The sequence below is a fragment of the Natator depressus genome, chromosome 5, assembly GCF_965152275.1.
Source record: "Natator depressus isolate rNatDep1 chromosome 5, rNatDep2.hap1, whole genome shotgun sequence".
NCBI classification, from domain to species: Eukaryota; Metazoa; Chordata; order Testudines; family Cheloniidae; genus Natator; species Natator depressus.
The window spans coordinates 5,041,995-5,063,882 of record NC_134238.1 but is presented as its reverse complement, the minus strand read 5'-3'; the positions used below and the strand labels follow the sequence as shown (position 1 = coordinate 5,063,882).

General features: G+C 46.0%; 1 protein-coding gene across 1 annotated transcript in view; it reads left to right on the top strand.

Moving 5' to 3' along the window:
* UBAP1 (ubiquitin associated protein 1) overlaps positions 1-21,888 on the top strand; it is a 56,682-nt gene that overhangs the window by 16,187 nt on the left and 18,607 nt on the right. The window contains exons 2-3 of the mRNA XM_074952279.1: positions 13,401-13,441; positions 21,595-21,719. Coding sequence (XP_074808380.1) covers positions 13,408-13,441; positions 21,595-21,719 — 159 coding nt within the window. The 5' untranslated portion in view covers positions 13,401-13,407. The remainder of the gene's footprint in view (positions 1-13,400; positions 13,442-21,594; positions 21,720-21,888) is intronic.

Sequence of the window (21,888 nt, the reverse complement as noted above, 5' to 3'; positions counted from 1 at the left end):
TACTGACTGTAGCCTTGTGATCCTGGGATGTATTGTCTCCATTTTAAAGACAGGGTAAACGGAGGTAGTGCGAGACTGTGAAGCTGGGAGTGCTCAGATCCCACACTCATTGCGGTATAAATATTTAGATAGTTGTGAGTTGCCCATGGTGACACAGTGAGACAGGAGCTGCATGGAGAGTTGAGAAATGCTCATCCCCATTGTAACCAATGGAGCTGCTGTTTCTCCACTTAGATGAGCTGCCTTCACTCAGGGTACATCTGTGCTGCCAAAAAAAATACCCCTCGGTAGCGAGTCTGGAGAGCTGACTTGAGCTTGCGCTATGGGGCTAAAGATAACAGCATAGCTGTTCCCACTGAGGCTGGAGCCCATGGTTTGAACCTGGTGCCGGGGCTGGAGCCCAGCTTCCAGCCTGAGCGGAAACATCTGCACTATTGTTTTTAGCTCTGTGGCATGAGCCAAAGTCAGTTGACCTGGGCCCAGACCCGGTGCCACCGGTTCTTTTTTGCAGTATAGACATACCCTTGCTGTGTAACTTCCCTTTCTTTGCACTGAGCTTCCACATCACGGTGTACAGGTTCTGAACATTTTATTTCCTTTCGGGAGCTGCTGGCTGTATTGTGGTATCAGTCCAAAGGAGGACTTCAAATGCATTCTGGAGAAACATTAATGAAAAGACCTGTGATTTTAATACTGAGGGCGGTGAACAGGGCAGTATTCAGGGTAGTATTGCAAAGGGAACTGGCTGTCTCCTAGTTACCCTTGGAGTTTGGAGCAAGGACAATTGATCATTCTTATGCCTTCATGGAGCCCGGTAATGCATATTCTTCTGTCTTTTACCCAGACTATTGACACACAAATGCGACACTTTGTTGTCACCAGGGAGCACGGGATTTATTTTCTAAAGTAAACCGGCTTGGCTCAGACATGATGGGGAAGGAATGGTTCCTAGGTGATGGGGGAGGGAATCTAGTGTTCAGCGACTTGTCATGTTCTCCCTCACAGCTTTCTGTCTCCTAGAAGAAAGTCCAAGGGTTAGTTTGCCTCACTTCTCCCTTGTAGTAATGACAATCAGCTGTGCACTCTGCACTCAGGCATGTGACCTGGCTGTCTGTTGGTTTTCCCAGTGGAGATATCTACAGGAACAGCTGTTGGACAGTCATGTGTCCGTCACAACCAATAGTTTAACTCTAGTCTTAGTTTCATTTTGTAACTGGATTGGGACTGGTGCAATTGGGTCAGAAGAAAAAGAGGCTAATGTATTTCTTAAGACTCCTCTTACTTGTAAAGCTAGTAGCTTTGGTTTGTTATAGCATTGTCTGCCCTAAACACTTCTGTGGTGGCTGCTGTCTTGAAACTGCAGCTGCAACTGTTAATGTGCAGAGAGAAAGGCTAGTTTGCGCTGTGTATTGCTGGGCAACTGAAGGTGATGTAGGCAAAAATCAGTGCAGAATTGCTAGCCTGTATGAAGACAGTGGACCAGTTTATGAATTGCTGTTCCTTTAACAAAATGTAGTTTCATATCAAAAGGCTAGGAGAATAAACTGTCAATGAACGCTTGCTTAACATAAAAGAGGGGAAAATTGAATGTGTTCAGTTGGAAGCAAGGAGTGGAAGGGAAAGATAAAACTGAGCTGCACCGGTGTGAGATTAAAGCTGGGAGACTTTCATAAAATGCTCAATGTAAACACTGGGCTGGAACTTGGGAGAACTGGATTCTGTTCTTGGCTCTGCCACTGGCCTGCTGGATGACCTTGGGCAAGTCATTGCACCTCTGTGCTTCAGCTTCCTCTTCTGTAATATGGGGATAATGATTCTTGCTTCCTTTGTAAAGCATTTTGACACCTATTGAAGAAAAGGGCAGTAAACGAGCTAGGTGCTGCTATTCTTCTTTATTATGGAACTGTGGCAAGATAATTCTCTGCTCTGGGGATGGTTAAGGAAGCATATGCAACAGTGAAATTCTGCTTTCTTCTGGGATGGGATATGAAGCTGATGGGTTTTTTTTCCCCATGTTTATTTAGAAGCAGCTTATTTTCTGGATGTGCTTTTCCTTCCCCCTACACCTTTCCCCACTCACGAGTACGAAATTGCCATTTGTCCAAGCAATGCTAGGACATTGTGGGGTTGGTCTAGGTAGGCTTCTATTTCTGTGTGTGTTTGTCACCTTCAGTCTCTCATAGTTTCGTGTGTTTTTCTGTACGTGAATTTAAATCAGATCCATTCTGAGTCAGTTTGGTGAAGTGCTGATGTACATCCTACACCTGGTCATCAAGAGGTCTCTTTCATTTCTCTTTCATGTGATTCTGAATGAACAAACTTGATCAGTGCTTTAAATAATGGACATAGTTACACTCAGAGTACCACTGTTGGAACATAGGTGTTATCATACGGGATCAAGACCAGGATCCATCTAGTCGGGTATCCAGTCTCTGACAGTGGCTAATATCAGGTACTTCAGGAGAAGGATGGGGCCTTGTCTGTTATGGGCAGGTCTAAAAAACTAACAAAAAAAGGCAATCCATAATGGCCAATATTGCAATTGTCTGCCTTGGAGGGATACTGCTTCCTAACAGTAGGCAGTTGGTTTGCTAATGCCCTGAAGAGCTAGGGTTGATCACACTCATGAATTTTTCTTAGATAGTGTAAGTGCAGCAGTTCACATAAACATAATTGTTTGACTGCAAAACCAGGGTGCTGTTGCCTGTATCTTCCTCTTTCTGGATCCTGAAGATGATGTAATCGGACTTGCTATCTGAGTTGTATTTCTTCTTTTTGTAGAGTGGTCTGTGATATGTTCTGCAGCAGGAAGCAGCCCTGTCAGTAAAGAGATGCTGAAGAATAAATCCCTTTCTGTATTAACAGACAGTAGCATAAAGGGTTCCCGCAACAAAATTTTGGTGGCCTCAGAGCAAGAGTTGGTGGCTGCTCTGACACTAAGGAGTGGGCCCCCATCAACCTGAGCCCCGCTGCCCCAGGGGTCTCACCTGGGGCCAGTTTAGTTCAACATCCTCATTAATGATCTTGCTCTCACCCAAATGTTACTATGCTGTTAACCAGTTGTAGTTGATGAAATAATACTTGGTCAGTCATCTTGCTGTGAGAACAGTGTACGTGTGTGTGAAAACGGTAAATTCACACTACTGTGGCTCTTTTGGTGAGCCACTGAGGTCTGAGTATTACTGCCCTGACTCAGATAGTTGGTGGGCTGTTCTACAATGGAAAAACTAGGACACTCACCTACTGTCTCATCAGTCCTTATTTTCTTTCAATTATATAAAGATAGATTAATTTAATGGGAAACATAGTGTAGTTTGATTTGGGATGTAAAGGTCAAAAGTGTCTTGGTTGTACTGGGGTTATAAAGGAAAACCGTTGTTTGGCTGCCCTGTTTACCGCTAAGAAGGGTCTTGAAAGTCCTCCTTATGAGATGTACTCTTAAATCCAGTGACTTTAATAGCTATTCTAACAAGCCTTTGTATTTATACTTTCTTTGGTCTGCTTTCAAGTTTAACTCCCATTGATATATGGTGTTGGTTTAGCAGGAGGCATAAAGAGGCAATATAATAACATGCTTCATACATTTTCTTTAGAATAAAAAGATGGGGAGTGTTGAAAAGAAATTGATCTCCCTAAATGGTGCAGTTGCTGAATCTATACAGTACTATTGGCACAAGGAGCTTTTAGTGAATATTACTGGGATCATTAAACCATATTTTCAAACCATCCAGTAACACGTGGGAGACACAGAACTGTTTCCTTAGTATGTTTTTATGTTTTTGTTTTTGGGATTTGCTTTTTTTCTTTCTCCCTCTCCCCCTTCCCCTCTCTCTCCCTCCCTCCCTTCCTCCTACTCTGGTTTTATTTTAGGGAAGCTCTTAACAGCTCTTTGTTCCAGCCCCCCTAACCCCCAGTCCCTGCCAAAAAAAAAAAAAAAAAGGGCAAAATGGAGATAAATTTTGGGTCTGCAAACTGTGTTGTCCTTAATGCAACTGCTTAACGTTTCTCCATCCAGATTTTTTTCCAATCCTGTGATTTAGACAGTCACATGCTATGTTACGTGGATCCTTCGGTATAAACTTTCTGCACTGGCAGTGTGGCTTTCATCAGATTCTGCTGTTAGTACAGTCTTCTCCCTTTGTGGAGTCGCATCACAGTGTGGGGCTTCTTGTTAAATCCTGGCTAGTGGCCAAACTGTTTTAATTTCACAGCGGGACTTTCAAACTCCGTAGGTTTAGTTGAGCTGCAATGGGGGCTAGTGCATATTTCTCAGCCCTGAAACAAGGAATGTCTTGGCTTTTGTCTTACAGATTTCAAAGCTTGCAGTGGCGCTTGAAGTGATTAGAGTGGGTCTGCTTCAGACCTCCCTTTCTGCCAAGCTTGGTGAAAGAGCAGCTGCTTCTGCTTAGGGGGATGTGGTTGTAACTTCACATAAATCCAGTTTTCGAATGACGTTAGGTATCAAAATCATTATGGAGGGTAGTTCAGTGAAATCTCCTTTCATGAAAGGGGAATACCGACTGCAGTGATGTGAATGCAAGTGGTGTCTGCAGAGTTACATTAGAAGTACAAGGCTGGATTTGTTGCTGCAGACTTTTGGGAAATGTCACCTGCATGGAAGCAGAAGTGACTACAGACTGGTAATTGAGTCTGTGCCTTGTACATTGGTTATCTTTTCTGGCCTGCCTTGGTTTTACTATGCTTTAGACTTCCAAATTAATATTTGAATCCTGTAACAAAGCTTTAACACTTACCAGGAGTAAGAGGTTTCAATTAAAATTTGTAGGTTGTAAGATCTTCAAGGCAGAGTTTGTACCTGCATCTGTGTGTTCATAGCCTAGCACAGCAGAGCTCTGATGCCCATTATGGTCTTTGGCTGCTACCATAACACAAATATTTAATATCAAATTTGCATCTTAAAATATTGTCAATCTAAAATACCTTCTGTGGCATTTGCGTCAGAAATTACATATTTGAATCAAATCGCTTGTAGAATCATAGAAGTGCACGCCTGGAGGGACCTTAATAGGTCATCAAATCCAGCCCCCTGTGCTGAGGCAGGACCATGTACTTAATTGATGCAATATAAATGACAAACAAATGGCCCTTTATATAATTGAGGCCTCGATTGGCAATTTCCAGCATGTGGGAAGGCAGCTGAATCTATTGACTTTAGTGGGATCTGCGTGCGTGCGTGTGTGTGTGTGTGTGTGTGTAGTCGGCCTAGCACACACTGTAAATTGCAAGATCAAGGACTTAGAACAAAGTCTCCTTATTGTTTAGAAATCAAAGAGGAGCTGGGTCTGAACTGAGTGTGGTGGATGCCTATCACGCTGGAAAGTTTGCTGATTGCATCAAAATAAATGAGGCAAGAAATATTTTCTTAGGCATCTGAATCTTAGCGGGAGAGTTGCTTCAAAGGGCTCCTGTGGTCTGGAGTCTAGACAACTGTAACCCTTCTGCCAGGTGGTGAATGGCAGCGAAATTATATCTAGGGTCCCCTCTTGACATGTAACTAAACTGGCTAAAGCCCACTCTGATACCTGAGAAAAGTAAATATTCCCTCCCCGGTGCCCTTAACGGGTAGAACTTCCCCACTCCCAAACACTCAGACTGTGTACAGATAAGGGAACCTTTATTAGGGGACAGGGAACACAGTCATAAACTCGGGAAAATACAGTAACAGAATATGTGTGCAAATGAAGAGTTAACTCCTCCTCTTCCCCGGTAACTTCAGCAGTAGTCCATCTAATGCCCTTCTCACCCACTGGTGAGAATGTCCCACAGTGTCCCTTGACCGCACCTTCACACCCATCTGCCTAGCTCCTTCTGTGCCATTTGACCCTCTGTTTGGGGGTGGGCCTAATGAAGCCTAAAGTTAGCAGAAGGAGCTGCTAATGTCTTTGCCTCTATGGCTGTGCAGCGCTCTCCTTTCCAACCTTAGCGTGACGCTGGAGGAAGCGCCTCGAAAGCAGACTTCCCAGTTCGTATATCAGAAGGCCTTCGGGATGGCATATTTACTTGCTTGCAGAGAGAATTTGTTGAATGAGCTGTTAGTGATAGCTAAGCTGAAAGTGGACACTGATAGAGAGGAACCTTACTTACCTAATGAGGAAAAGCGAATAAGGGCTCAGCTCCTGCAGTGAGCTCCAGGCAGGTGGACACGAATGCGGAACTAACATTTATTAGTTATTGAGACTGCTCCTTGTGCTCGCAGGGTCTACCTGTGTGAAGCTCATTGCAGGGTTGGGGACAGTGTTAATGACATTGTCAACAGCTATAAAGATGGCAGAGTCTGGAGAGAGCTTCTCTAACTTAAAAAAAAAAAAAAAAGTCTTAAGAGGCGTGACAAACTAGCTGCAGCCACCCAAAGTCCACCCTGATAGAGGAGAACCAGCACACACGGAAATAGTCTGTGGACAGACCGTCAGAGAGGGATCACAGTTCAAGGCAACTGCACCCATATTTCCCCTCTGTGGTCCGGCAAGGGCGCCCACTCTAGGCTTCTGGCTCCTTTAGCCATCTCCTCACTTGGGTGGGGACCCGCGTCTTCTTCGCTTCTGACCGGGGTATCTCCAAGGCTGAGCAGTTCTCTGCCCTCACTGTGTTACCCACAACAAAAGACAGACTGTCTACACAGACCTGCTTGCTTTCTGTTCAGAGACTAACAACGTAACTGCCCACAGTTAAGCTATCAAACAGTTGTTTCTATGCAAGCTTATTTATTGTTAAGGTAAAAGCATTACAGAGAAAAGGTATTAAAACATAGTGAAAGAACCTTCACGCGTGCTAACAAACTTGCCAGAGATCACCCCAACTCCAGCAAGGGCTCTGGCTGGTGATCAGTACTTCAAACCCCACAGAAGCGTCTCTTCTGTGGTCAAAAGTTCACAGCAGTCTCCGCTCAGAACTAGCACACTCATGAAAAGTTTAGTCCCTCCTTTTATATAGTTCAGGGGTCTTTGAGCTGGAGTTTTCAGGAACAGGTAGTCAGTAGACAATGAGGTTTTTCTTCCCAGGACTTAGCTTCAAAAGGCCTCCCAAGTACTTCCTAGGAAACCCACTAACCACGTATTGTCCCAGACTGTTCTTTGAAGTTTCTAACATTTCTCCAAGGTTCACGTTAGGCAGTTTCCTGGAAAAGTTACATATGATCCTACAATAACACACAATTGTATTTTGAAATAATTGAATTCGATAAAGTTTAATGTAATTCAATAAGGTTTGTCCAGGACATTGTAGGAAATTGCCCTCTGCCACAATCAGATTGCAGAATGGTGGAAGAGGGAGGTTTTCAAAATGAAACCCCTTTCGAAAAGGAGCTTGTAACGTGAATGGTTTCAGAGTAGCAGCCGTGTTAGTCTGTGTCTGCAAAAAGAAAAGGAGTACTTGTGGCACATTAGAGACTAACAAATTTATTTGAGCATAAGCTTTTGTGAGCTACAGCTCACTTCATCGGATGCATTCAGTGGATTGTGAATGCATCCGATGAAGTGAGCTGTAGCTCACGAAAGCTTATGCTCAAATAAATTTGTTAGTCTCTAGGGTGCCACAAGTACTCCTTTTCTTTTTGTGAGGTGAATGTTAACCCACAGACAGCCAAGCCCTCCAGTGCAATAAATTCCCTGTCTTGCATTTTCCTGCTATTCCAGTGTTTGCTAAATGCATAGGTAAGGGCTTGCAAATTCAAATTCACACTCTACCTTAATCTGAATGATCTTTCAAGTGTAGACAAGCCCTAAAGGCAAACCAGATGTGTATTTACTGTGGGGTAGCTATACTGCTGTAAAATCCCAATGGAGAGGAGGCACTGCAAGCCTGACCCCAGATGTACAGTATCTTCCCTCTTAATTTGTGTAAACTTGATTTTAAACACTAGCTTTAATAAAATTTACTGTGAAAAGAGTATAGTATTAGCCTTCCCGAGCTCTCTCACAGCAAACACTGCAGCGTGCCGTGTGTCCGGTAGGATTTTACAATGAGATGGGTAATGTGCATTAATTATCCCATGGGAAAAACGCACCTTTTTGGGCAGTGAAGACAGCCTAAATTGTAGTCTTCTGGCATGACTGCGATTCCTGGTTGATACCTGTTACTACCATTGAAGTCTTTTTGTGCTGGGCTTTTACATCTTTATTTTTGTAAGATATTTCAACTAGCCTTTGGTGTTCCTGGGCCAAGTTCAGTGTCCTATTCACTGGCAGTGCTTAGCTAGTGCAGATTCCTGTGTATAACATTTATGCATAGCCTGTTCTTTGCACAGACTGATAGGGTTCATCAGGATTATAGTGATATAATAATCTACAATCTCATCCGTTTCAGGGCCAAACTTTTGTAATCTGTCTTTCTGTTGCAGCAGGAAGGATTAAGCTGCTTCTGGTACTCTGATGTGCAGCCAGTAGTGTAGGGTGTGAGTTTACTCTGGATAATTCCTGTTGGAGTCGCAGAGCAGTCCCTCCCCTTTGTGCACTGAAGTTTGAAAATGGTTTTTCTCTCCTCCCGTTTAAGGTATCTTTTGCAACTTTATTTCTGACAGTTCTCCAGCGTTAGCCAGTAAATAGAGACGTGATCATAGTAAGGAATGTAGGATTTGTAATAACCCATGGTAGTGTCCAAAGGTCCTTGTTTGGAGTTGGATCTCGTTGGGCTAGGTGCTGAAATTAGAGGTATACACAGTGCCTGTCCCAAAGATCTTACAATCCAAGGCTAGTGACATATGAAGGGTGAGGATAATGGAATCAAATATGGTTTCTACCTACATATAAACTCATGTTGCTTTTTCTTGTAATAAATATCAAGTTGACTTCCCCAAATCCTCGTTTGTTTAGTCATTGTATGTTAATTCTATCTTCAGTTATTGCCCAGCCCTATGATTTGGTGTCTAAAAGGCATAGTCTCTTTAATATAGTGTGTGATCTACTATCTAATGTCTTTCTTTGTTGAATTGGGGTCAGTTTAAGTCCCATTTACACTGGCAGTTACAGTGCAGCTGTGCCAGGTAATCCATAGGTTGCTTGGTCCTTGGTCGCCTTTCTTTGCATTATTTGGGCTGCAGACTTAGTGTACTCTTTTCTCTGCATCCCTCGAGAAGCTGAAGTACTTTCTTTGTTCCCTCTTCAGGGGTACAAGCTATCTCCAAAGCCAGTAGTGTTTGGTTTAGTGTTTTTTGGAAATTGTACGGAAATTAAGAGAAATTGTGAAATAAACAAGCCTAGAGGTGTATTAGAGAAAGCATCAGCAGAATGACACCTGGTTGAGTTAAAAATAGATTCCGAGTTACCTAACATGACTCATTGCTTACAGCCTAAAATGAGCCCATGGTGCTCCAGGAAGGTTTGGTGGTGTAGCCGGGCGCGGACTCACCGGTGGCACCTTCTGCTGGACGTCTCAGGGAATTAGCATTCCAGCCTCTGGAGCGCCCTCTGTCGGCCGGTGTCTCGCCTTGCTGCTGGCTCCCGTGTCCCTCCGAGGACCCCGGTGCTGCTTTAACTGGGTGCTGCCCCCTGGCAGTACCCCAACAGTTCTGGGTCTCCCCCTCCCAGGGGAACCCCCCACCCACTATCCCTACCTCGCCTCAGTTGTAGGCTCCTGCCAGTCACCAGCTAGCCCCAGCTCCCTGGGGCAGACTACAGTATGAGCCACTCATCACAGGCAAGGTTGGGTTTGGACCTGCTGCCTCTGCCTACCCGTGGCTGTCCCTGCAACCCCCATACCTAATAGGCCTTCCCAGGCCTGCAGCCTGGGGCTTTCCTGGCTGGAGCTACCCAGCTCCCTTGGCCTTTCCCTAGCCCTGCTCCAAACTAGGTCCTCTATTCAGTTCTCTGCAGCCAGGTCCCTCCCTCTCAGGGCTAGAGAGAGAGTGCTCTTCTGCTCCTGGCTTCTATAAGGCCCACTGGGTCTGTTTGCGGCATGGCCCCCAGCTGCGGCTGCTCTGCCATCAGCCCAGCTTTTCCTCTGCCCCAGCCCTCTTCCAGGGCTATTTTAAACCCCTCTGGGCCCGAGCGGGTGTCCACCCCGCTACAGGTAGACTCTGGACAGTTGTTTCATGTTGGGACATGGTGAACAGACAGATCTGGGGATGGTGATGGGGGACCTTAAGAGCACAGAATAAATTCTCACATTCATGCAGTCACTACTGGATCTCTCTGCCTTTATCATTGTTAGTGATTGTATACTGGTGACCTGCATACAAGACCTGGCAGGTGAGGCTGTTAGGGTGCTAAAATCACCCCAGTCCTTCCCCCTTGGACAGATCCCAGAGAGTCATAAAGGGCACTGCTCCTTCACCAAAGCTCTTGCATATGGAATCACGAAGGAATGGGGGGAGAGGGCTGTACAGCAGGATTAAAGACAGATCTTGAAGACTCCTCTGCCCATGGTGAGTAGGAAACTTTCCCAGTGTGCGCGTTACATTTCTAGTCCTTATAACTGCAAAGGAAACATTCCAAATGAGAACTGAATGTAAACTGAGGCACTGCTCCCTTCCTGAGTCTGCAGATGGCTCAAACTCAGTACTTTGCAGGCTGGAGCATGCTCAAAACTGCTGCTCAGAGCCCTCTGGGTTGCAATGAAATAGATTGTAGTTTAGCTGCTGACTGTCAAAGCTCTTAGTAGTAGCAGAGGACACCTCTGGAGCTATTCACAGAGGATGAAGACCCAAAAAGGAGTGTGGGGGGGTGGGTAGCAGCCAGGCAGCTGGTGGTAGGTAAAGTTGTAGAAACTCCTAACTCGCTTGTGGGCAGTTGAGGTGTCTGTTGGCTCGGGTGCAGAGGGACTGACATGCTCTTTCTTCCATTCAGCAAAGAGGAATTTGTGGGCAATCAAACCCAAGCTGGATGTGGCTGTGAAAGTTGCTAACCCTGAACCTGGTCCCGGGGCAGTAGGTTGGGGTAGATTGGTTTCTTACCTGGGTATGTCCCCTGGACAGTGCCGGGAATGGGACAGGAGTGGTACCTATATTACATCCCTTTGGCTACTAAACTTCTAAACACAGGTTTAGTCCTGTGTCCTGGGTATTTATTGACAACTTCCAAGGCCTGGGTGTGAGGGGATGGTATGGAGGGAGGGGACGGAGAAGGAAACGCAGGAAGAGCTGCACCAGGACTTAGTAGAGGAATGAAAAGCAAGAGAAAGCGGAGTGAAGTTTGGAGGGAAAGTGTAATAGCAGGAAGAGAGGCGCTAAAGTTACACTTAGAACATTCACTAAATTGAATTCGCAATAAACAATGCACAGCTGTCTTGTTTCTTTCAATGGCAAGGGACACTGCAGCGCAATTATAGCTGGGGGGGGGGCAAGCTAGGAAACTTACTCCTTGGGTTAGTAGGCAATGCTTTCTGTAACCTGAAACCCCAAAAACCCCACCAGAAACCTGGAGTTGTTTTCATGTGCGTTACTTGTGGATCAGGGTAGGTGGTTCTTTTCCTTTCTTTGGTTCAGGTGATGTTACACCTAAAATGCTCTGTTCAAATGTGGTCCTCTCATTGATAGGAGGTAGACATATTGGAGGGAATCCAAGGAGACTGATTTGAAGAAAGACTGAGTAAGAGTGAGCTTGGTAAATCAATGCCATTTTGGAGTGATGTGGGGAGGCAGGGGGAGAGTGTTAATGCCTACACCCTTCATATCTATGCACAGTAAGGAAGGAGAAGAATCCTTGGGTGCCATAAATGTGGTCTGACCAGGAATAGTGGGATGAAATTAAGAAAAGGAACATTTTAGGGGGAACTTCCTAATGATGACATCTATTAGGCTCATTCTTCTCTAGGAAGATGGCCTGTGGTAAGTGGGTGTCAACAATAGGTCTGCCCCAGTCAGGGTGAGATTTCTTTGCTGCCAGTTGGTGGGGCCAGACCATGTTAAGGTCCCTTCAAGAATGCATGGTAGGCCCCTCCCATCCAATGTGCTGACCTTGATTCATGCATAATATGAAACTCTAGGATCTAAATCCTGTCTACGTTAGGTGTTAAGTGCTGTTTAAAATCATATTAATTAAAACATGAGCACAATTTTACTGTTTGAAACCACCATCTACTTTTCCTAGACAAGGCGAGCTGGGCACTCGTTCGGGCTTTTTAGTGCTCGGAGTTATCCGGGCAGGAAGTGTTCTCGGTAATCTGCGAGCTGCGTTTGAGAAGCAGCTTTTCATTAGAATGGGTGTTGCTGAGCTGCCTGCTGCTGTGCTGAAAGGGGCCTTTCTTGGCCGCCAGCGTTCAGATCTAAATCTGGTCAGAGAGCGAGTCATTGGCGAAGCTAATAAAATCTGGGAGTGCCGAATCCATCCTCTTCCTCCAGTCACCAGAGCAGACTCCTTCCCTTCCCTCGGTACTCATCAAAACAAAGATCTTCCCGATGAAACCACGTCCAAGGGCCTCTAGATCTAATAACCTTGCCACTGTAAACTCAGTAACTAGAGAAAACAGATGCATGTTGTGTTTGTTTAGTCAGCTGCGGCCTCTGTTGTGCTCGTCCACAGGTGGCAGGTGTAGTGCACAGACTGCTAGTAGATTCGTGCGTATCTTAGGCACATTGTATTCCCTTTGACCTGTGTCCCAGCTTCTGCAGAGGTTTTCTTAACATTAACTAAAGAGAGTTTCGGTTAAAATGTTCTAAGATAATACACGATGTTTATGGAATCTACACTCTGTAGTTTTCTGCCCGCTAGGTAGTGGAAAGTGCACATGGACAAATGTCCATTTCACTGCTGGCTTCTGCATAATTCTCTGCATCTCCTGACTCCTGAAAGGCGCTCTCACTTTCTAAGCGTATCAGTGAAAATAGGGCTTTGGACACAAATGAGCTAAATCTGGTTTGGTTTGGTTTTTTCCCCCATGTAGGATAAACATGTTTAGTATCTTAAGACCAGCTGGAGATGAAGGATGCTCTTGCGCTTCAAACACAGAGTCAGGGTACCTAGGTTCTTCCTGATTGTGCCCCGATGGTGTGACTTTGGGCAAGTTACTTAACAATTTGCCTGCCTGGTTTTGACCTGCCCCGTCTCCAAGGTCCCTGCTGAATAGGTTCTGGACCGGGCAAGTATCGCTGGGGCCTTTGTGACAGTCCTTTGTGTAGCTGCGGTGCAACACCGACGATGATGCACATTGTCGATGAATGCCTGCTGACTAGGTTCGGCGATGGCCTAGAAGAATTGCATCACACCACTGAAAATGTCCTCGCTTGGCTAGACGACTAGGCACACGCTAAATAAATACTTAACAATCCAGATCTGTTTCGCAGACTATAAAATGGGTTTTCTTACTCATGTCTCAGGGGCATTAGGCTAAATTTGAACAAATATTTGCAAAGCTTCCTGAGATCCTTGGGTGGAAGACAAAATAGAAGCTCATAGTATTATATTATTTAACATGTGAAAGATTATTAATGCTTCTAAACTGTTTTTCAGATTCTAAATGGCTTCTAAGAAGTCGGGATCCGACTTTCACGGTAAGTGAAGTGCCGTATTTTTGTATTGGAAAGATTAATGTGAGGAAACTCCCCGTAAAACATTCTGTGTTGCCTCTAATATAGATTCCCCCCCCCCCCCAATCTAATAATATAACGGGATTGGGTGGCTCTTGGGATTAATAGGAGACTCTAGAGCCTTTCACCATTTTGCTACTGACCAAAAGTAGCCATTTTCTGTTGGCTGTTGATTGACCTGTGTGAAATAAACTTGGTCTCAATCCAGGTTTTCAGTGGACATGTGTGCACTTCAGAAACCTCCACTGTTGGCATTAACTGGCAGTCAGCACAGAGGCCATGGCTTGAGTGCTCAATGGAGATTAGTCTGCTTTGTCTCTGCTAGAGCTGGTTCTTTCATGTCAGGGCTAGAAGGGCATTGGTGGGGCAGTGGCGTGGAAACTTACGTTTCTGTTGCCGATGCCTGTTCTCTGCCTAAACCGAGGACTTCAGTCTGGTATCTTTCACTCATGGCATTAAGAACACTTCAAACGTGAAAACGGGAAAATCCCTAGCTTGGTGTATGCATGTGCGTGTGAAATTAAACCAACAGTAGGCCAGTGGAATAGTGTTTGCAGAAGCAAACTCTATATAGCGAAGGTTGCAACTTCACTTTAATTTTAAACTGTTTTTCCTCATTTATAACTTCCATAAAGTCTCCTTATGCCTGAAACTGCTCATGCTTGGAGTCTGCCCTGTGATGAATTTATTTCAAATATAGTTTGAACTAAATCTATTTAAGTAACTTACTTTCGGGTAAGTGAAGGAGGAAAGGAAAGGAATGGAATTTTCTGTAAACTCCTGATCCTGCACACATTTAAACATGTGCTTAATTTTACACATGAATAATCTCACTGAAGTCCGTTTGTGTAAAGCTAAGTGTGCGTTTGCTGGAGTCGGGCCTAAAGTTGTGGGGACAGGAGGGTGGGAAACTATTCTGACCCTCAAAGTTCTGTGATTGAGGATCCGATTTTTGCAGTTGCATGCAAATATTGCAATTGTATGTGTAATCAAGAATTGTGTGTGAAATTACCAGTACCAACCTAAGTTAAAGTGATTGTCCATGCAGACTTCTTCCTTTTCATAGAGTGCAGAGTCCCTTCTCTTTCCAGATAGTGTTTCAGGTGAGCAAAATGACACTAGAGCACTCCACCATGGGGGAGAGGAAGGCTTGGAAAAGTCTGCCCCATTAAGTTGACCTTTAAGCTTTCTCGTTGCCGTAGTATAAAGGGATCAGAAAGTGACGACAGCAGGGAAAGGACTATAAACAAGTCAGACTGACTAGCCTAGGAAATGCAAAATGAAAACATAATAAATCCTGAAACCAGATTGTAACATTTTCTTTAATCAAAGATGTGAGAATAGGTAAGAAATGGTATCTAATTTTTAATATGTCTTGTCAGAGTTCCAGGAGCTAAGTTAGCTGGACCATGTGCTGTTTAGTTGCTGTTTACTGTTGAATGTAATAAGTATATGTGCAATGCAGAATTAATATTGCATTTGGAGCCAGAGGTTTTACAATTCTGGACTCTAATTGTTACAATCTGGTGGGAAACGCCCCTTGTGTAACAAAATAACAAGAACAAAAGAAATGGCTCTGCAGCATCAGTAGTTAACTGAAATACCCTGTTGTGAGGCTCTCTGTGTTTCTGCTGATATTGGCAATTCTAACACTAAATTTATTGCTGTGCTGACTTAAACTCTCTGGGGAGGGATGGGCACAACTTTTGTTTTGTCATCTCTTGGGGAATTAGTGGGGAAAACTCTTTTCAGTCACCTCCCAGCGTCCAAAAGAGCAAATAGGTGACACTGTCCCTATAATTGCAGTTTACGACACAACATCTAGCCCAGCAAGTAGTTGCAGCTTAGTGTGTACAGCAGGCTTCTAGAATTGTACACAGCTGACACTTCAAATGAACACACTCCCCGTAGTTGCTGTTTATGGGAATTTACATGAGGCTATTACAAAGCCAGTTAGTTGTAAAATCCCTCTTGGTATCTGGCCTTTACTTGCTTTACCTGTAAAGGGTGTGACAAAGTTCCTCCTCTGCCTTGGTGGGTCCCGCACTTATTGGCGGATTTTCTCGCCTCAGAGGTTCACGGCAGCCCTCAGTTGGCCGCTTTCGTGGCTCAGATCTGCCGTTCACTCAGTTAGCCTCATCACTGGCCAGCATGGGGAAAGGAAGAAGAACAATCCCCGCAGTCTCTGCTGATCCACCTAGAGAATCGGGGAACAGGCCAGAGACCTTCCCCTCTTGTGGAACCCACAGTCCAGTTCAACTCCTCCGGTATCAAGTAGGGAGTTGGGGGGATGGAGGGGTGGGGGGAACCCGGGCCTGTCCTCTACTCCGGGTTCCAGCCCAGGGCCCTGTGGATTGCAGCTGTCTACAGTGGCTCAGGTAACAGCTGCGTGACAGCTACAACTCCCTGGGCTACTTCCCCATGGCCTCCTCCCAACACCTTCTTTATTCTTACCACAGGACCTCCCTCCTGATATCTGATAATGCTTGCACTTCTCAGTTTTCCAGTAGTACGCCTTCTGACTCTCAGCTTCTTGCGCCTCTTGCTCTCACTCCTCGCGCACACCACAAACTGACGTGAGCTCCTTTTTAAACCCAGGTGCCCTGATTAGCCTGCCTTAATTGATTCTAGCAGCTTCTTGATTGGCTGCAGGTGTTCTAATCAGCCTGTCTGTCGTAATTGTCTCCAGAAAGTTCCTGATTGTTCTGGAACCTTCCCTGTTACCTTACCCAGAGAAAAGGGACCTACTTAACCTGGGGCTAATATATCTGCCTTCTATCACTCTCCTGTAGCCATCTGGCCCGACCCTGTTACAAGGGTTAAAAAGTCCCCTGGGTTTAAAAAAAAAAAAAAAAAAAAATGGGCACCTGTCCAAAAGAACCAATGGGAAGGCCAGAACTTTTAAAAATGGGGAAAGAAACTTTCCCTTTGTCTGTTGTTCTCTGGGCTGCAGGGACACGAAGCAGCAATGCTATAAGCAGAAATGCTGTGTAAGGTTTGAACCAGGTATGAAAAAGTATCTTCCATACCTAGAAGAAATAAAAGGGTGTGTGGGAATGGGGCCTAGGTTATAACTGGAGCTTTGAGGAAGCCACCTTCTGAATTCATACTTCAGGAAGAGAATGCTCCAGCAGGTTTCTCTGAGCACGGAGCTCAGTGCACTGTGGTGGTGTTTGAAGAACTAGAAGCTAGAGACTTGCAAGCCGAGTGAATGGCAGTGCCTGGAAATGTAGCTTTCTGCAGGTGTGTTGAAAAGGTGAACTGAAGTTTCCCAAGGGCAGTGTTTGATGTTCTGCTAACACAGTGCTAATTGTTGCCATGCAGGTTGAAAGCTGCTGCTGCCGCTTCCTCAGGTGATGTCCAAAACTGCTCCAGTTATTCCTCGTGTTTATAAGGGTAGTGCGAAGGGCCAACCAAGAATGGGGCCCCGTCGTGCCAGATGCTGTGTATAGTAGCAGGAAGTCCTTTCTCAGGGGAGCTAACAATCTAAATAGACAAGACTGACACAGGATGGGGGGAAAGGGTGTAACATGCAAGCAGGGTGAACCATGTGATGGCAGCAAGGAGGGGATCCGCTAAATGGAAAGAAAAGGGAAGGGGCGAATGAAGAGAGCAAGGAGGGACAGGCAGGAGTGAAGCTGAGGTGAAGACACTGTGATAGAGCAGGAGGGTTGGAGAAAACAGTCGATCGGTCAGAGACAGTCAGAACATTCTGCAGTTTTGACTGGACTATCCATAGGTCCCTGCAGTGGCTGTCTGTTCCTACCAGCTAGAGTCTCTGGCTGGTTGTTCTCTGCACGGTTTCCCCCAAGGCTACATGACGGGGAGAGGAGACACCACCTGGATCCTAGTGCCCAGAGTGTGTGTGTGTGTATGGGGGTCTTCACTGCACAGTTCTGGTTCCAGGGAGTGCTGGGAGAGGGGCGATCCTGGCTGGACCCCATTTTACCCCCTCCACTCAGTGTGACCGCTAATGGTACCTTCCTTATTGTTTTGAACCGATTCCCCACGTCGGTGGTGACCTCTTTACACGTTCACTCATCAAGCTGCTAGACTGTGGAGGCCAGTGTTTCCTGGGGATGCACCTGAGGCACCTCGGGGTCAGACCAGGCCTGTGTTTACATAATCGGTGATACACAGTGATACTGGCTCTTTTGTTGGTCTTGGCCGAGGCAGAAAGGATGGTTTGAATAAAGTGGGTGCATGTTTTTCTGAACTTCCTGGGTCTGCTATAATAATTGTTTAAACAGAGTCCAAATTCCGAGGAGCCACATATTAAATATCATCCTGTTACTTAATGTGAGTTGTAACAAACTCATGTGTGCATGCTGCTGTGGATGAACACTGAGTAACAGCCACGCCTACGTCTGTACTAAAATCCAGTTTCTTTTTGCTCCCTGCTTTGAACAATCTGCTTTTTAAAATCATTTCCGGGGCATTGGCATGTTCAGCCCTCTGCAAAAAAAAGCCATTGGCTTAAATCACATTCTGGGCAGGACTCTAACCATATTCTGATACAAAGGAAAATCCCTGACCTGGGTAAAACAAGTGAAATATACCTTTGGGGTTTTTCTCTCCTTTCTCCCCACAAAAGGAAATTCTATAAACCCATCACGAAGTGTTCTGGAAAGGCTACCCCGAGAGAGAGGATGGTTTCCATGTCTATGGCAGCCCGTCGGTAAATGCCAGGTTACAGTGGTGGTCACAGTCAGAAAATCGGTATACTGGGAAGACACTAAAAATAATTTCCCAGTAATATTTGTCAGGTATCACACGCTGACTCCTAAGGTGAAACTAGCAAGAAGCAAATTCCTGAGTAGAGCAGCCAGCCTTTGCCTGAACCGTCCCTCACCTTAGTGCTGTATATCCTGGCTTTAGCTCACGTGGCATTAAAAATAGTCATAACTTTTAATCTCTCCCTACCTGGTGCTCAGATAAGACAAGGCAGAGAGCAGTAGTCGCGCTCCTACTCAAGCCTGTCACAACGCGTAGTGTAGCACGGGCATTTTCCCTTTGCCTGGGGGAGCTGGCTGCTCAGCCCCAGGCCCCACCCCCACTCTACCTCTTCCGTCAAGCCCCCACCTCATCCCATCTATTTCCGTCCCCGCTCCGTCCCCTCCCCTGAGTGCACCCCATCCCTGCTCCTTCCTCCTCCCCCCAGCACCTTCTGCACGCTGTGGAACAGCTGATCTGCAGCGGGCAGGAGGCGATGGGAGGGAGGAGTGTTAATGGGCCACTTCACCTTGAATGGTCCCGTAAACTGTGTGTTAGCTACTTACGCTAAACAATCTGTTCCACTGTGTATTTATCTGTGACACTGAGTACAAGCAAGTCTACACTGCAAAATTAAGTTGACCTAAGTTACGTCGACATACAGCCAGCACAGTAATTAAATTGTCCACACTATGCTCCCTGTGTCGGCGGTGCGAGTCCTCACCAGGAACGCTTGCACCAATTGCACTGTCCGTGTGGGGCATTGTGGGACAGCTTCTGAGAGGCAGCAACAGTCCATGTCAACAACGCAGTGACTACGCTGACGCTGTGTTGACCTAACTACATCAGCCAAAGCGCTACGCCTCGCATGGAGGTGGCGTTATTAAGTCGGTGTATTGGATGACTTGACAGTTGGAGCTGAGTGTTAGTGTAGAAACTTACAGAGTTAGGTCGCTGTAAGCTGCCTTACGTCAGCCTAACTCTGTAATGTACACCAGGCTTATGTTTCCCAGACCTCAAGAAGTGCTCTGTCTAAGCTTGAAGGCTTGTCTCTCTCACCATCAGAAGTTGGTCCAATAAAAGATATGACCTCACCCACCTCATCTCTCCCATGCAGTCAAAGGGCGTCTGGTCTGGTTTAGATGGGTTGTGATTCCCATTCCCATTGATGGGCACTCTGGTCACTATCTCTGCATAAACTAACACTTGGGAGTTGTTTGTTTGCCAGTTCAAATACACACATCCTTAAACTAGACGCCTTGTTGCAGTAATGGCCGTGGTCCCCTCCCAACACCGAAATTGCAGTGCTGTTGAGCAGTCACTGAATATGTTGCTATCTCTGCTGAGGGTGCAACGAGTAAAATTACTGTTAAATTCTCTGAGAGACTTCTTCAGTTCACGGTCATGGTGAGGAACAAGATCGGCTCTAGAATAGTCAGTCCCAGGGATTCAAAGCTGAAAGGACACTATCTCTCTAGCACGAATCTGAGAGCAGGCTGATGTGCCACATCCTGCAATGCTGTCATCACTTGGGCTCGCTGAAAGTCTTCAGCCCCAGGTGATAGGGTGTTTCCTGTTTTTGAAAACCTGTCCTTCATTAGCGCTTGGCTGCATTCTTGTAGATGATTCAGTAATAGAGGAGCGCAGGAGGTATTTATGAATGGCCTTTTAAGTTTGAAATTTGGTCAAAGGGAGATGACACATCAGTGATCTTTGGGATTGCTCAGGCTGTGAAAAGAGGTTAGTTCCTGAGCTCGGTCTCTCCTCTAAGGTGGCGACAGTACTCTGTAATATTCCAACCCCAAAAGTGAATGTACAGATGAACTGTTCATTGAACACTGGTGTAGGAGTGGGGTTAATATCACTTTCAAACAAATTGCCATTCAGATTGGCGTTTGGAACTCCATCTATTCTCCCAGCTGGGAGTGCTGTCATAAAACTTCAGATGGTCGTTGGTGTTTATTACTTGTTTTCTGGTAGCCCGACCGCGCCGGGTACTATACAAAGGTAGAACACAGAGATGGTCCCTGCCCCAAACAGTCTAGAATTCAAGTAGAGGACTAGATAACAGATGGATAAAACAGACAGATTGTGAGGGGACGAGGGGGACACGGTAACAGTGAGAAGTGTGTGATCAGTGTGATAAGCAGGGGGCACAGTATACCAGCTGACTGACCAAGGAAGTGAAATTAGATTGGTACAGAAACTGGGATCCCAAAACTGAAGTTGAGTCACTGTAGATTGGGGTGGGCAAACTTTTTGGCATGAGGACCACATCTGGGTAGGGAAATTGCATGCAGGGCCATGAATGTGGGGCTGGGGCAGGGGATTGGGGTGCAGGGTATGGGAGGGGGTTGGGGTACAGGAAGGGGTTCAGGGCAAGGGGTTGGTGTGGAGGAGGGGTGCGGGTTGTAAGAGGGGGCTCAGGGTAGGGGGTTGGGGGGCGGGGGGGGTTCAGGGCGAGGGCTCTGGCCCGGTGCTGCTTACCTTGAGCTGCTCCGGGGTGACAGTGGTGTGCAGCAGGGCTAAGGCAGGCTCCCTGGCCCCAGGCCGCACCGCGCTGCTCCCAGAAGCGGCCAGCACCACGTCCCTGCAGCCCCTAGGGGAGGGGGGGCAGAGGACTCCACATGCTGCCCTTGCCTGCAGGTACCTCCCCTGAAGCTCCCCTTCTGCGGTTTCCCATTGCCGGCCAATGGGAGCTGCGGGGGGCGGGGCCTGCAGGCGGGGCAGCGCGCGGGCTGCAGGGACATAGTGCCAGCTGCTTCTGGGAGTGGTGCGGGGCCCACAGTGCCACAGGGTTGGCAATCCCACGGGCCGGATCCAAAGCCCTGACGGGCCGGATGCAGCCCACGGGCCGTAGTTTGCCCACCCCCAGTGTAGATGCATCTTTAAATGTATGTCTACCCTGCGGAGGCTATGCCAGCGTAGTCCCCAGTGTAGACACAACTAACACCAACAGAAGTTTTTCTGTTCACGTAGGATCGCCCCTTGTGCAAACGTTAGCTATGTCGACGTAGCAGTATCTGCACTGGGGCTATATTGGTCAGGAGCGTGATTGTTTCACACCACTGGCCGACATAGCTACGTCAACATAACTTTTAAGTGTATACAGAGCGAAAGGCAAAAGAAACTAGTGCAGGGAAACTTACTTGATAATCTGTCCAGAAATCTGAGACCAAATCAACCTTTTAGCCATTTGAAAAGTGAGTATAACAAAATATTTTGGATAAAAGTGGGGCAGCAAACTCAAGCATGCTCTGCGTGTATGTTCTTTTTCTGGCTACTTTCATTTTTGTGCAGGTAGGTTAGCAAAGATAAAATAGATTCACATTTCCATATTTGAAAGCTAACAGGAATGCATAATACATCTGAGTCTCTGATGTAACTTTTACTTTTGATCTTAGGGCCTTTCAGTTATCTTGATGATGTCCCATTTAAGATCGGAGACAAATTCAAAACACCAGCCAAGGTTGGCTTACCTATTGGTTTCTGCTTTCCTGATTCTCCCCAGCTTGTCAGAGAAGCCCAGGTAAGTGGGTGTTTTGTTTGTTTGTTCCCTTTGTTGTTAATTTTTGGTATGTCATAAATTTTGAAATATCCAGATTTAGGTCTTATATAAATGTTTGCTAGAGCTATCCTGGTTGTCCTAGAATTGCCCATTTATGGGGTTTCCTGTACCCTGTTCTGAAAGATCTTGT